This window comes from Mercenaria mercenaria, chromosome 19, assembly GCF_021730395.1.
Source record: "Mercenaria mercenaria strain notata chromosome 19, MADL_Memer_1, whole genome shotgun sequence".
Taxonomy (NCBI): domain Eukaryota; kingdom Metazoa; phylum Mollusca; class Bivalvia; order Venerida; family Veneridae; genus Mercenaria; species Mercenaria mercenaria.
Genome location: NC_069379.1, coordinates 9,424,871 through 9,439,517, shown reverse-complemented (window position 1 = coordinate 9,439,517; position 14,647 = coordinate 9,424,871). Strand labels below are relative to the sequence as shown.

Sequence of the window (14,647 nt, the reverse complement as noted above, 5' to 3'; positions counted from 1 at the left end):
ATTTCAAAAGATTGTATGGGGAACATACCCCACCCCATCTAAATAGAATAAAAGCTTGGGTAAATCAGTGTACTTAAATCAATTTTAAATATGGAGATACGTGTATGTCAATCCCAAGCGATGTAGTATTGTAGTCTACATTTCATAACTGTACCTCCCTGGCATAAAAATGTCAACTATTCGAGCAACAACTGATTGTCCGTATATGAAAACATCATCAAGAATTATATCAAAATGCGTTTAATTTAAGCAGTTCCTTTGTCATTCATTAGATTATTAGGTAAATAGGTATAAAAAGTAAAGAAATCATATGAAACAACTAAAAGCACACCTTGTAATTGTTGGATTTTAAGTTTTCTAGGAATGATTTTTTCAGAGTCTGCATATACTTTGTCGCAATATCGTTTCACACGGGGTAAAATATCAGTTAGGCATGAAGCTTAATGTGACTGTATATGCAATTAAGGAATCCATCATAATCTTGCTGATCATCTATGCGAACTTCGAAAATACAAACTTCAGGGATGTGATTAATGGCCAAATCCTGTTCATTAGAAGGACTCAAGTTGTAGGTTTAAGTACTATAAATTTCCTTATGTAAAACGTAAATATACTGTAGGCGTTAAACGACGATGACATCATAGACCACCTAGTATGCTGGACTAAAACGTACAAAGAGAAATCTTCTAATGGTTCCTTTCGTCGATGTCTTTAAACTCAGGTTTACGGGGAAGTATGTATTAATTGGATTTATCAATTTTAATAGGAGAATCTGCGCTATAAAATAGTTTACGTTTTAAAGCTGTTATATCATTAGAAACAACATTCTAAAGATTGCACCATGTAACAGTTTTATTCTTATTATTGATTTTGCGTTCCGACCACATTGTCGGGGCGTTAAGCCGATCTGACACACTCATACAGATAACAAGGGTATATAAATATATATAATTATTTTATTTGACTATAGAAGTGATAGAGTATTAGACTATTTCTATTTTTAATCGAGCATACTGCGCCGTTTAACAGAAATACGCTCACTTAATATCGTTATTTAGTCATTTTCGTCATTTTCTGATATTTATGGATATTTTGTCATTTTAAGCATAATTAATTCCATCTTATTTTTCATAAAAATGTTTCATCTGCTAGAATAAACATAACCTTCACTAAATATATCATTTTTACAATCATAACATAGCTTTCAAAGACGTTGTCACCTGTAATTATTCAGCAGTCATACATTTTCTGCCTTTCTTATTTTCTTTTTAGCCGCCATATTTATGACGTCATAACTTTTTCCAGTCGCGTGTCTGGAAAGAGATACATGGGAAATTACGATAACTCACTTCAATCTACAATGTGGTATAGGTCTCTATATTTCTCAATATTTTTCTCACGGCGACCCATATTCCCACAAATCGACGTGTACTACTACACGAAAACTCGACAAATAAGGTATTTGTCGTGTTTTCGTATTGTTGTGTCTTCGACCCGTCAACACGACAACACGAAATGGCAGAAATCAGCCACCATACATACGTTATTGCCTTAACCAAACATCTTTATTGTGCCATGGTGTCTTGAATCCACGACACAGTTACAAAAATTCTCCACGAGTACCAAAGTTATGTTTCGCGCCATAATTTGAGCTCACTGGATAAGCCGATACCATCGATTTGATATATCAAAGACATTCGGTAAGTAAAAGACATATTCTAACACGACCAGCGGATAACCTACATACATGTAGAGCAAAATCTATCTATACAACAACGTCATTTTTAATAACGGGGCCAGCAAGCTATACTTGGCTTACTGCATTAAAACAATTGGAAAATAAATAAATGGACGAGTTGAACGTGTTTTGAGAATGTAGGCATGCACGCTTACTTTAACCATTACCCCGCTAAATTTCTAAAATGAATTGGTTCATAATTCAATTTGAGGTGGGGGAGGGGGTACCAGTTGTTTTTCAAAGGGGTATTCACTGAATATTTACTGACTGAATAGCGAAGAATGCAGACCATGAACAGCCTGCTTGGACCCGCCGTTTGATCTTGGTCTGTACTGGTCGCAAAGGCAGAATCACTTGCCGCCAGCAGACTAACGGTTAAACAGCATCATGTATTTCGTAATCAAATTGCAATTTATTTGTTTAAAAAAGATATATAGATTATACATATTGATTTCTTCTTCTTTCACACTGTTTTAAAGTAGTCGACCGGAAATGACACTCGGTAATTTCCGTATGATTACGTATGATTCGGCATTCTTCGGACGCAGATATAGCTGAACGCGCACGGATAGATTCCCGATTGAGGCAGTGCCTTATTACATATTAGATCTCCAAAACAACAAGTTTGTGAACTAACTAGGGTTGTTTACAAAGCAAATGTACTAATAAACTTTGATAATGTGGCAGTTGACCTCAATACAATCGACACTGTTTATTTTCCAATACAGGTAAAATCCAATATTTGCTTTACAACAGATCTATGACGGATTATCTTTGAACACCCCTGGACTTATTGGACTCAACTGCCACATTATCATAGTTTATTAGTAATATCTGAGCGTTAGAGCACACGTTTTCCACGGGTAACGTACAGTAAAATCGTGTCTCAAATACCGACAAGACCTTTTCATGCTTTATCGTCTGATTTACCACGTATCGTCGTTCAAATGCTTGGATATTTATCAACTCCGGATAACGTCATAATGATTCAATTTCTGCCCAGCTCAATTCTAAACCGCAGTAAATCAGACGATAAACGGCCTGAAAGCCTTAAATATTTGATAATAAAATCTCCGTAGGGGTTTTGATGAACAAATATTCGATAATATTTGTAAAACAGTAACCTTTGCACGATTTCTTGCATTGTATTTTGTGAAAGCAATATATAAATATTAATGGAAATCCGATGAGCAGGTAACAAAAGCGAACGACTAGCATTTCTGCTAGGCGCGCACAAATTCGTATGAATTAATAATATTTTGAAACATATGAATTCCAAGAATTTGAATGGTTTAAAAAATGATTTAACATTCAGAATCAGAAAGTGAAATATGACTGCCAGAGATTAATTCATTTACTATTTTATTTATGAGGCATTTCTGAAAATTGTCTGCAATATGATATGCGTAATACATTGATAGGATGTTTTGCAGATTTTGATACTGATAATATTTAGAATTTATGATTCGAGGTGTTTAAACTATTTCTTCAACTCAATGACAGTTTTTACGAAACATTTCTTGCAGGAACTGAAGTTGTTAGAAAAGAAAACGAAACAGAGATTTGAAATTCATGACAAATAAAGACTGAATAGGGATGAGAATGCGTCTTTCATAGGTTCTTTTTAATATGAGCCGCGCCATGAGAAAACCAACATTTTGGCTTTGCGGCCAGCATGGATCCAGACGAGCCTGCGCATCCGCGCAGACTGGTCAGAATCCATGCTGTTCGCTTTCATAGTCTATTGCAATTAGTGAAACCGTTAGCGAACAGCATGGATCCTGACCAGACTGCGCGGATGCGCAGGCTGGTCTGGATCCATGCTGGTCGCAAAGCCACTATGTGGTGTTTTTTTTCATGGCGCGGCTCATATAAAGGAAACAAATAGGCTGCTCATTCTAACAGTCTGGTATCTGATATATATTGACAACTGCGTGTTCACTGTCGCGTGCAAGTCGCGTGAGGGGCACATAGCACCATTCATGATGAACATTTTCAGAATTTCGGACTTTTTTGTATTAATGCTACTTTGCCAGAAAATCTTTGCGTTTACCTATACCAGTAAAGATGGCGTTAAATTGGACTACACCTTTAGATTCAAACCATCGTGTCGTGGTGAAAAGGATAGAATTGGCATATTGCCAGGAATTGCACTTCCGGAATGTGTAAAAGAATGCGGCATGCGTCCGAATTGCGGAGCTCTTAATTATAAAAGACGGTACAACGCTTGCTATCTTTATTCGTCGGAAGAAAACGAAGGAGACAGAAGTAAAGAAAGTTGCGTAGAGGTCAAGGCATCAGACATTGAAATTATACAGGTAACGTTTTAGTATTATTTTTACACAAGAATGATGCATTTTGTTGAAGCAATCAAAATAGCACAAATCACCCCGGCCGTTATGCTCTACAATAATGTATTATACGAAGGAATTTAACTGCTTTTATATTTCTGTGGTTTAGAATTACAAATATAATTTATTTTAATGTATAATATTTTTACATTGATTTTACATTATGTACATTACATACCATGGTAAATTAGATCAATGTTAAAAAATATGTGCTGTCCTCTAAGAATTAAACGTAATATTTTTTTCTTTTTTTTTGGCTATTATATGTACGCTTTTTTGTTTCTGAATTTTGAAACTTGGTTGCCCAAATACAATCTTTAATCAAACGGCTTATGATGAAGTCTAAATTGTTAAATCATGAAAAAAAACACCAAAAAAAAAAAACTTCCAAATTATTTATATTTCTCGGTTCCAATAAAGAGAATATTGAAATCAGAACCACACTGCACTTTGTCGGAGAGCAGCGTTTGGAAAGCTTGTGTTGACAAAAAAAAGTTTAGAAAGAAACTGAACCATCTGTAGTGAACGTTATATATCAAAGGCAATATTATTCTGATATAATTAATTGTCCGAATCATAAATGAAATAAAAGCAAACCGAATTCTTCCTTGCGAATGCGAAAGTTTACAGTTTGTGCATTCAAGTCTTTTTTCAGAAACCTCCGACTTGTGCGAACTGTGACCAAAGCGACAAGACATGTATACCTAGTGAGCAAACGTGTAAACATACAGGTAAGCGGCTTCCTTTCTCAGTAATGGAACCCATATCTATATTTTCGGTAACATTTCTTTTAAAGCTTTTTAAACGGTTAACATCGTTAGAACTCTTTTGAATTATGTAAAATAATCAGCATTCTGCTTTTATTTTTGACTTTAGCACTCGTATAAGCTTGGAAAGATAGGCGGTTCTCATATAAATGTTCAGTGATAAACATTATCAAATATATAACTTTAACGTCCGGAAGTCAATAATCTTAATAAATTCAGAAGTTTTTGTTTTACATCAGCGGGAATAATTTTATTTGAACTGTTGACGCTAGAGTAAATGGGAAGTTGGCTAGTCACAAACGCGTTTTCCTCCAGTTTTCTTGTTTTCAATGCTGTTGATCTTTCTACAGCTGTGTCTTTATTTTTCAACTTTTTTGTCCGCATTTTTAATTTATTATACTATCTTATGGTCTGTTATATTATTTGTTCGACGTGATTATCTTCTGGCGCTAATTTTATGAAGGTTATATTTTAACTGATGGTTTATTCATGTACCGAGATCCTTTACAAGTGGACATTGAACTTGTTGTAAATAGGTTTAGAAAGTTGTCCATATATTGTACGAGAATAGTGTTGGTTTAGGACGTGGTTGTTTGGCCGAGTCGGATACGCTAAATGCATCCACATTCATGTACTTTATCCGTTTTTTTTTCTGTCCTTATTTATTTTTAAAGTTTTGTATAACAGAACCCATGAACCTTAAGTTCAGCACCCACATACTTAAAAGGACACACTTTTCCATTCCCAAAATGAATGCTATATAACTGAAATTCGTTTCTTAACTTTTTTCCTTCATTTCACTGTCAAAAACAAATACATGTGATAAAAGATTTTATTCTATACCTATTTTATCTATCCAATCGCGAACGTTCATTTGCAACACGTGACCGTACAATATATTATGGTATTTGGATGCACGTGTGTACAAAAATCCTGTATTTTCTGTATTTGGACGCACGCGCGTACAAAAAATCCTGTATTTTCTGTATTTGGACGGTTCAACAGTCCCATGTTAATCATACGATAAAGCCCGAAACGCGTGAAAATGTTCCGAATGTAAATCGGATGAAGTTGGCGCTCTGTGTACAGAGTTTGATTATGCTTCTTGAAATCTGGATTTAATTTGAGTTGTTTTTTGTTTACAACACACAAAAACGATTCAAGGGATAACAATGCTATCTGATTTAGATATTAAAACGTTCATAAATAATCAAAAACTTAAATATACAGTAAAAAGGATCATCAGATGTTGGAATATTTGAAAAGTCGCTAAAAGAAGCCGTTCCGGACGAAACCTAGAAATTGGTATTGATCAGCCCTGACTATCTGAATAGCTACCTCAGCATTTTTTGTTTAACGGTTAAGAAACAAAATGGAGAAGATTATAAATGGCAGCGGGCGGTCAGCATCCAAAACATGTCTGCTCTATAATTCAGTTTTCGTCGGCTCTTCACCAAACTTGCTGAGAATGTTTGTGGGCATTACATCTCGGCCAATTTCGATAACCAGCCAAATTGTACCAGGCACTCTTTGATTATAGTCCTTGAATTACTCGAAAAACGGGGAATTTGGCCTTGTCCGCTCTTTTAAGTCGAACAGTTTTCATCCGATCTTCACCAAACTTGCTGACAATGTTTGTGGGCATAATATCTCAGCCAAGTATTATTACCACCCAAATCGCCAAATGGCTGTTGTAGGGAGGTTGCACCATATACTTTTTTTAATGATGATACGCAGAAAAAACAACATTCAATGAATTACGTATATTACGTATGAAGTCAAATAAATATAGAATAAAAAGGTTATTTAAGGTCTAACATTGTTCTGTATAATATATATTTGCACTCGTACCAAGCTGGGAAAAACTAGAAAAGGCAGGAATACAATATTCAGTAAAACATTTTTAATTTAAACTATTATTATAGTAAGATAAAATAGATATAGAATAAAAAGGTTATTTAACATTGTACTGTACAATACGAGATTAGCGGCTCGTCCAATATGGTTTTCTCAGCTGGGTAGGAGTCCAAATATATCTCCGTATTGTACAGAACAATGTTAAATAACCTAATAGTACAGAAAATCATACAAATATATTAGGATAAAATTATATAATATGAAAAACTTGCTTCATCCGACAACCTCTTTTAACCGACACATTCAATGGATGCCGCTTAAGACAGGTTCTACTGTAATTGTTATCTGACTGTTTTCAGAATGTCTACAAAATAAACCTCCGCCGAATGGAAAGTTTTTAGGGAACATGAAGAGTATTGGTGACCGCATACAATATGAATGCGATTTCGGGTACAAGATAGTCGATGGAATGGAATACGCTGTTTGCCTGTCTAATGGAAACTGGAATGTGACGGCTGTCGACAAATGCACAAAAAGTAACTATACATTAACTAGTATAAACATCTAATCAACAATTGGATGTCAGTTACCTACGAAGGATACCAGGTCTTACAATACTACAATACCTGGCACATAAAATCAAAAAGTATTTATGCTTTTTAGTCGATTTGACATAGTGTTTGTTTAACTGAAAATATTTTTAACAGATATGGTCCTTTTTTCTTTTTCTTTCTTTTTTTCTTTTTCCCCCTCTTTATTTACCTCTATTCAGATTTATAAAACGTAAGTAGAACAGACTTAAAAAGACTCCCATTGTATACTGCAGCCCTTAGAAGTCTGTTCATTTTATCAAAAATAATCGGAAAGCTATTTTGTTTGGGTATAACAGATCTCTGCTTAGATAGATACACCGAGATCAGAACACAGAGAGCTCTTGAACCAAAGTTCAAGAAAAAAAAGAAAAATGTTGAAATACGTTAACCCTTATACCCTGCTAGATTTCTATAATGAACTTGTCCATCTTCCAATTTGGACAGTACCATTTACTGTTAAAGGGGCGCTTACCAAAAAGATACTGAATGAATAGCGAACAGTGCTGATCATGATCAGACTGCACGGAAAGGCAAAACCAATCGTGTCCAGCATGGTAAGGGTTATCGCACGGAAATAAACATACTGTGGCAATATGTAATCATTTTACATAAATATTTTGTCACACAAACAGTCTTTTTTCTAGTTCTATGGAAATGTAAGTGTTAACAGGTGTTTCACATCACATTAATTGAAAAATGATGTAAGGAGTCGAGAAAGGATAGGGCCGTTAATAGAAAAGTCTATGAAATATTTCGGCGAAATGCGTAAAAAAATCGATGAAATGTGATTTTTATAAGAGTATAGGTATTTGTGAGGAGAATCATAGATTTGAGCCGCGCCATGAGAAAACCAACGTGGCGCATTTGCGACCAGCCTGGAACCTGACCCATGCTGTTCGCCTTCAAAGTCTATTGCAATTAGAGAAACCGTTAGCGAACAGCATGGATCCTGACCAGACTGCAAGGATAAACAGGCTGGTCTGCATCCATGCTGGTCGCACTATATATGTTGGTTTTGACGCGGCTCAATTTATTGCTACATCTAGGTAATAGCAAGTTAGCAAATTTTGAATAATAGAAGTCCCTACTTACTAATAAATATAACACTTTAAATTTTAGTTGATGAGACCAATGTTGCCCTAAGGAAAACAACGGCCATGTCAGGTGTATGGAACAATCACAGCGGAGAAAAAGGCGTGGACGGCAATACTATCCAAGACCTCAGTGGGCGGTCATGTTTTCTCACAAGTTCAGTTAACCGTCCTTGGTGGCGGGTCGATCTTGGAGCCATATTTGGTATCGTCCGTGTAGAATTATATAACAATTTGGACAATTGCTGCAGTAAGTTTGTTCCGGTAATTGTTAACAGATTTTAATACATGTAAGAAAGTTTGAAACATATAATTTATTATTCATGTATAATAACGTAATAAAATAATACTTTTGAATGGAGATGAAAGACCGAAAATATGAGTTATGTTCTTATAAAGAAATAGATCTATCATTTTAGATTGGATGACAAAGGATTTGAAATTATCCTTTGGTACATCACTGCAGTCTATGGACGTTGTTGGCAGTGTGTCAGGTCGGATAGATGACATTCATACCTTCAATTTCACTCTGGCTCTCGCTATAGAGGCGAGATATGTCCAAGTCCATCTTAAAGGAATGGGAACTCTTACTCTTTGCGAAATGGAAGTGCTTGGATTTCCAAGTAAGAATTTAACCCAAATATATATTTGAGAATGCGTGAATATATCATTATTATCACACGAAAATGTAAAACGTACAAAACAGCCGGTGGCTACATCTGGAAAATATGACTTACAAAGTCTGTTGAGATCAAATAATCTGTAATCAAATTATTCTAACACCAGCGAATAACCTACATACATGTAGAGCAAAATCTATCTCGGGTTGTTCTGCAATAAACCACTCGCGTGCAATGACGTCATCCGATTCAGGTGCATAACACGGTCGTAAAAAATAGTTAGCAGTTTTTCTAACACTGTTGATACTTAGTCTAGTATGTCGTGTTAGAATCGAAATAACAAGTTTCCAAGTGTGATTTTTCGTAAAATAACCCTAGTTTTTCGTTCTTTTTCGTTCTTATGCGAGACAATATATCACTCAGACCTACGGCATCCGTGATATATTCTTACGTGTAAAAGCTCAAAAGACGGGTTATTCTACGATGAACCACACAAGGGAACTTATTATTTCTTAAATAATATTAATTTCTTTCTTCATACTAATACTGATATTTTCTCTCTAGGCTCGTCTCAACAGAGTCAGAGATGAGAGATATTGTTGATTATTTTTTTCAAGAAAGTACTATTAAAGAGAATTTTGTTGTAAAGATACTTGTTTTGAAGGACTCTTAACGACTGATGCCAGTCTACTGGAAAATATGTAGTAAAAGACCTTTGTTGCTTTATATATATTATACAAATTTGTCTCATTGACATGAGCAAGTATTCATAATTATCATTCTTCTGCTCACCATACCTCTTCATACAAGAAGATAATTTTCCCATAAAAGCCATGAATGAATGACTATTCAATGTCTTTCCAGGTAACTCGTAACGCGGAGCATTTAACTAGGCTACAAGTCCGAAACTGCTGCTCCGTAATGTATTATCTGTTAAGTCATGTCCTTGAGGCTTCTGATATACATGTACATTGATCATTGAAACTCGAGCTTGTCGAAAAAAAAAAAGAAACACATTCGTAACCAGAATTTACATTTTGCTTCACTGAGCAGAAATTTAATACTGTCAGCATTGCTTGCCCGCCTGAATTCGATCCACAGTTTCAGCTTCGAACATGCTGTGACCTCTGAAACTTGTGTCTCACAAACATTGCTACATGCTCATAAATCGCACATTCATAAACAACTGACTTCAATATAAAGTTTAAACCATGCATCTCTCTTGTTGTTTGTGGCGTAAACATCACTGTTTTTTTTTTATTTCAGTTTATTAATCAGTCCTAAGCAAGATTGGAAATTGGAGGAATCCACGTCGTAAACTGACTGTGTATACAAGTACTTTGAACTAACCATAAAGTAACCGGACTTCTGGACGGACATAATATTTTTATGTTTAAAATGCTGAACGAAAAGATTGGCTTCGATTATTGAAAATGTTTAATTTGCCTAAAATTATCTAAGAGAAATATTAATAAAAGCTCAATGAATTCTAAAATGAAGCCTATTACACTCCTTATATTATCACTTGCTTTTTCGTTTCGAGTAAGAGTTGTACAAATGTGACTAACAAGAGTAATTTTGCAATAAACTGTTTTTCTGTTTTGTTTATGGAATTGTTTCTCAGAATTTATAAGAAAATAAACGGGGTCGCCTCATTTTGAGCGCCTCAAAAAATCATCTGATGCGACATCATTCACTACTTATGTTTAGCATTTTTCTTCATATACTGTCTCATACGAGTGTCTGTTACCCGCGCATTGTTTCTTATGCTCACATCCGAGTGTCTGGTACCCGCGCATTGTTTCTTATGCTCACATCCGAGTGTCTGGTACCCGAGCATTGTTTCTTATGCTCACATCCGAGTGTCTGGTACCCGAGCATTGTTTCTTATGCTCACATTCGAGTGTCTGGTACCCGAGCATTGTTTCATATGCTCACATCCGAGTGTCTGTTACCCGCGCATTGTTTCTTATGCTCACATCCGAGTCTCTGGTACCCGCGCATTGTTTCTTATGCTCTTTTCCGAGTGACCGGTATATACTATCAGGTCCCACCAAAGGAAAAAGGTAGAACCTTTCACAGGCTTTCCCTATCTCGCAGGAATGGTATGCAAAATAAGTGGATTTCTCTGAAACTATTGGACCGAATGCTTTCAAACACTTCATAAGTTTTCGACATCATGACATCACAGCACTAAACCAGATTCCATAGCTCTGACTTAAGTTTACAAAAGTATGCCCCTTTTTGGCTTAGGAAATATTGATGTGTCTTTTGTATGTAAGCTAATAAAATGTAGAGGGGTTTGAAATAGTCAAGCGATATCGTTAAACTGCTCTTGTTATGCTCCACGAACAAAATGGGGGTTGGGGAGGGGTGGTGGGGGCGCATGTGGTTGCCGCCTTCAATCTGATAGTGCATTTGCTAACTGCTGAACGATATGAGGAGATATTTGATCTTCGCCATTCAATGGCACAGTTCTCTTTACTGACTAATAACTGGGTGATGGATACCTTGAATTCTGACAGTTAATTTGCGGCACTGCATATTTCATGAACACTGGGCAACGTACGAGCAAACATATTTTATTCTGTTGTATGTACAAATTAGCACATTGTTCCGTCGTAACTTTAATCATCGAACAGTTTTACCTGTTTTGAGTCTTTCATGATATGATCAATACGTTTTAAAATTTCATTCATTCCATAACGTTTCAAAATAATTTCAATATTTTTTAATGCATTTTCCAGGAAGTTGTCGGCCTAGCGGCCTGAAGATGTCGGCCTAGCGGCCTGAAGATGGCGGCCTAGCGGCCTAGCGGCCTGGCGGCCCTGCAGACTCATATTTTAATTGTAAAATAATGATTTAGAATATACGATAAATATAAAGAAAACTGTGAATACAAACGTTAAAACTCAGAAAAGCTAAAAAAACTGTTGTTTAACTTTGCAAATTTGCAACGCAGCCTATTAGAGTAGACTTACTACATGTACAAAGAAATTAAGAAATAGTCATGTTTGTGGTTTATTTATGCTCAATGAAATACATAAAACAAATTTTTTATTACTTTAAAAATTTCCAATCCAGTGGCATTGCGGCCTGGTGGCCTTGCGGTCCGGCAGACTTATGTATTTATTGTAAAATAAGATAAATGTAAAGAAAAGTGTGAATAAAAATGTGCAAACTCAGTAGAGCACGAAAAAGAATGTTGTTAAACTTTGAAAAGTTGCAACGCAGCCTGGCGGCCTAGAATTATCATTTTCAAAGCAAATCATGTTAATGAATTCTACATTTTAAATATTAATTAAATTAAGTTGTAACTTGTATCCAATAGTCGCTAGGCTGCTAGGAACATTTTACTCATGATTTCAAACATTTTTATCTGACTTTCAATTTACACCAGGCCTGACGGCTTAGAATAATCACTTGAAAAAGTTATTTTATTTATCTTTAACTTTTAAATATTAGTTGTAACATATATCCAATAAATTGCTAGGCTGCTAGAAACAATTTACTCATGATTTCAAGCATTTTTATCTGAATTCAGTCTAGGCCGACTTGCTGCTAGAAATTTTCCAGCGGCCTGACGGCCTAGAATAATCAGTCATTTTAATGAATTTTAACTTTTAATTATTTAATTGTAACTTGCATGAAATAAGTCGCTAGGCTGCTTGGAGCATAGTCTATTTCTAATAGGTTAAGACATTTTTAAACTGTCTTCATATTTGGCCGCCAGGCCACTGGATTGGAAATTTTCGGAGTAATTAAAAATGCTGTTTTATGTATTTCACTGAACATAAATTAACCATAAATATGACTGTTTCTTATTTTCTTTGTAGCAAGTGTACTCAATATGCTGCTGTGCGAATTTTCAATGTAACGTCAATCTTTTTGTATGCTTTATTGAGTTCTAACGTTTGTATTCACAGTTCCCTTTATGTTATCGTATTTTCTAAATCATTAATTTAAAATAAATGCAAGAGTCTGATTGACCGCTATGCCGCTGGATTGGAAATTCTCAGAGTAGTTAAAATTTCTGTTTTATGTATTTTCATTCAGTATAAATTAGGAAAGACATGACTGTTTCTTAATTTCTTTGTGGTAAGTCTACTCTCTTAGGCTGCGTTGCAAATATTCAACATGGGTTAAGCAGCATTCCTTTTTTTGTGCTTAACTGAGTTTTAACATTTGTTTACATAAATCGTATTTTCTAAATCATTATTTTACAATAAATACACGAGTCTGCCTGGCCGCTTGGGCGCGAGGTCGCTAACTTCAGGCTGCTAAGCCGCTATCTTCAGACCGCTATGCCACCAACTTCAGCAAGTAGATGCAAACTCCGACAATAAATGAATTTAAATACAAGTCATGGTATTAATTATGCTCTAAGCTATCTTCATCCAACATTAAAATCCCCGAATATACAAATTATACTTGTCATCAAGCATTCCAATTTTGTCCTAAACAAGACGGTAAAACCTCATAGAGAGAGAATGTTATCAAAATCCGTTGTTATGTCTATAGACCCCTTATCTAGAAAGTCGTGAGCTTTCACTTTACACACCTCTCATTCTGAAAACATTAATTGTCTTGTTGGACGACTAATAAAAATTTTACTCTAGAATATATATTAGAAGTGTTCAAATAGTACTCCTGATGGAAACTGTTCTTCGTCAAAAATGACAGATTCAAAATAACATTGCAATTTTCCCCCATTAAGTATAAAGTAATTAATATCAACTTACTAGACGTTTCGATTATCAACTTTTTATAGAGTTGAATTGAGAAACATCAATATTAACATTTCTTTTTTATAAAAATCTACCTGTTGGAATAATTTTGACAGCAATATATTTTTCTTTGTTTCAGTTTACTAAATCATTCAACTTACGATTCGAAAGTGGAGGAATTGGCATGCAGGGCTTAAACTAACAAACTACAGGTTATTCCACTCCTTTTTAAAGCTACCGGAATTTTAGATGGGCGTGTGGTTTTAAGCACTGAACCAGACATCTGACTTTGGGTATTGCGCGAATTATGACAGCGACATCGTGTAGTGTAATTCAAAATACATAGAACTTACCCTAGAAAATGAAGTTGTAAATTACCTAATATGACTGAAATACGGAGTTCCTAAAATAAAACATTGTAAAATCTATGCTCTGTATCCCACGAAATTCTTATTTGCTTACAAGACCTCGTATAAATCTACTTAAAGATTCGTTCTCGTACTTCAGCGTTAATATTTGGAATAAAATTCCTGCTGAAATAAAGGAATCCTGGACATGAAAAGCATTCAAAAATTTAAAACAACAATTGTTTGTCCACTACCCCTATCGGCCACGTACTTTCCCCTTGCAATGGCAATGCCTTGCTTTGGCATCCCCTCCCCCTTTACTATGAGTAAATTATCGTGCCCACCTCAATTTTGGCTGCCCGAATCTTAAGGCGATGCCCGATTGTTGTCTTTTTCTGCTTAGATGTGTGCGTTTGTGTGTTTGTGCGTCTGTGTGTCTTGGGCAGTGTCCTACGGTGCTGTTATTTCTTATTTGTCTGTTTATTTATTTTATAGTAAGTTGTGTGTGTGTGCATGCGTGTGTGTGTGTGTTTGTATTTGGGACTTGAGTGTCTGC

General features: G+C 35.4%; 1 protein-coding gene across 1 annotated transcript; it reads left to right on the top strand.

Annotated features, from left to right (window-relative positions):
• Positions 1 to 3,636: 3,636 nt before the first annotated feature.
• LOC123542151 (uncharacterized) lies at positions 3,637 to 10,291 on the top strand. Its single transcript, XM_045327827.2, has 6 exons — positions 3,637 to 4,056; positions 4,745 to 4,820; positions 7,073 to 7,249; positions 8,426 to 8,647; positions 8,817 to 9,020; positions 10,284 to 10,291. Exons 1-6 carry the CDS (start codon positions 3,721 to 3,723, stop codon positions 10,289 to 10,291), a joined length of 1,023 nt encoding a protein of 340 aa, XP_045183762.2. The 5' UTR covers positions 3,637 to 3,720.
• The last annotated feature ends 4,356 nt before the right edge of the window (positions 10,292 to 14,647 follow it).

What these genes read in the sequence shown, in the direction of transcription:
- LOC123542151 (XM_045327827.2), top strand. Translation starts at nt 3,721, where the DNA reads ATGATGAACATTTTCAGAATTTCGGACTTTTTTGTATTAATGCTACTT. An exon ending in GCAAACGTGTAAACATACAG is followed by an intron (nt 4,821 to 7,072) that starts GTAAGCGGCTTC and finishes GACTGTTTTCAG; the next exon opens with AATGTCTACAAAATAAACCT. An exon ending in TGTCGACAAATGCACAAAAA is followed by an intron (nt 7,250 to 8,425) that starts GTAACTATACAT and finishes TTTAAATTTTAG; the next exon opens with TTGATGAGACCAATGTTGCC.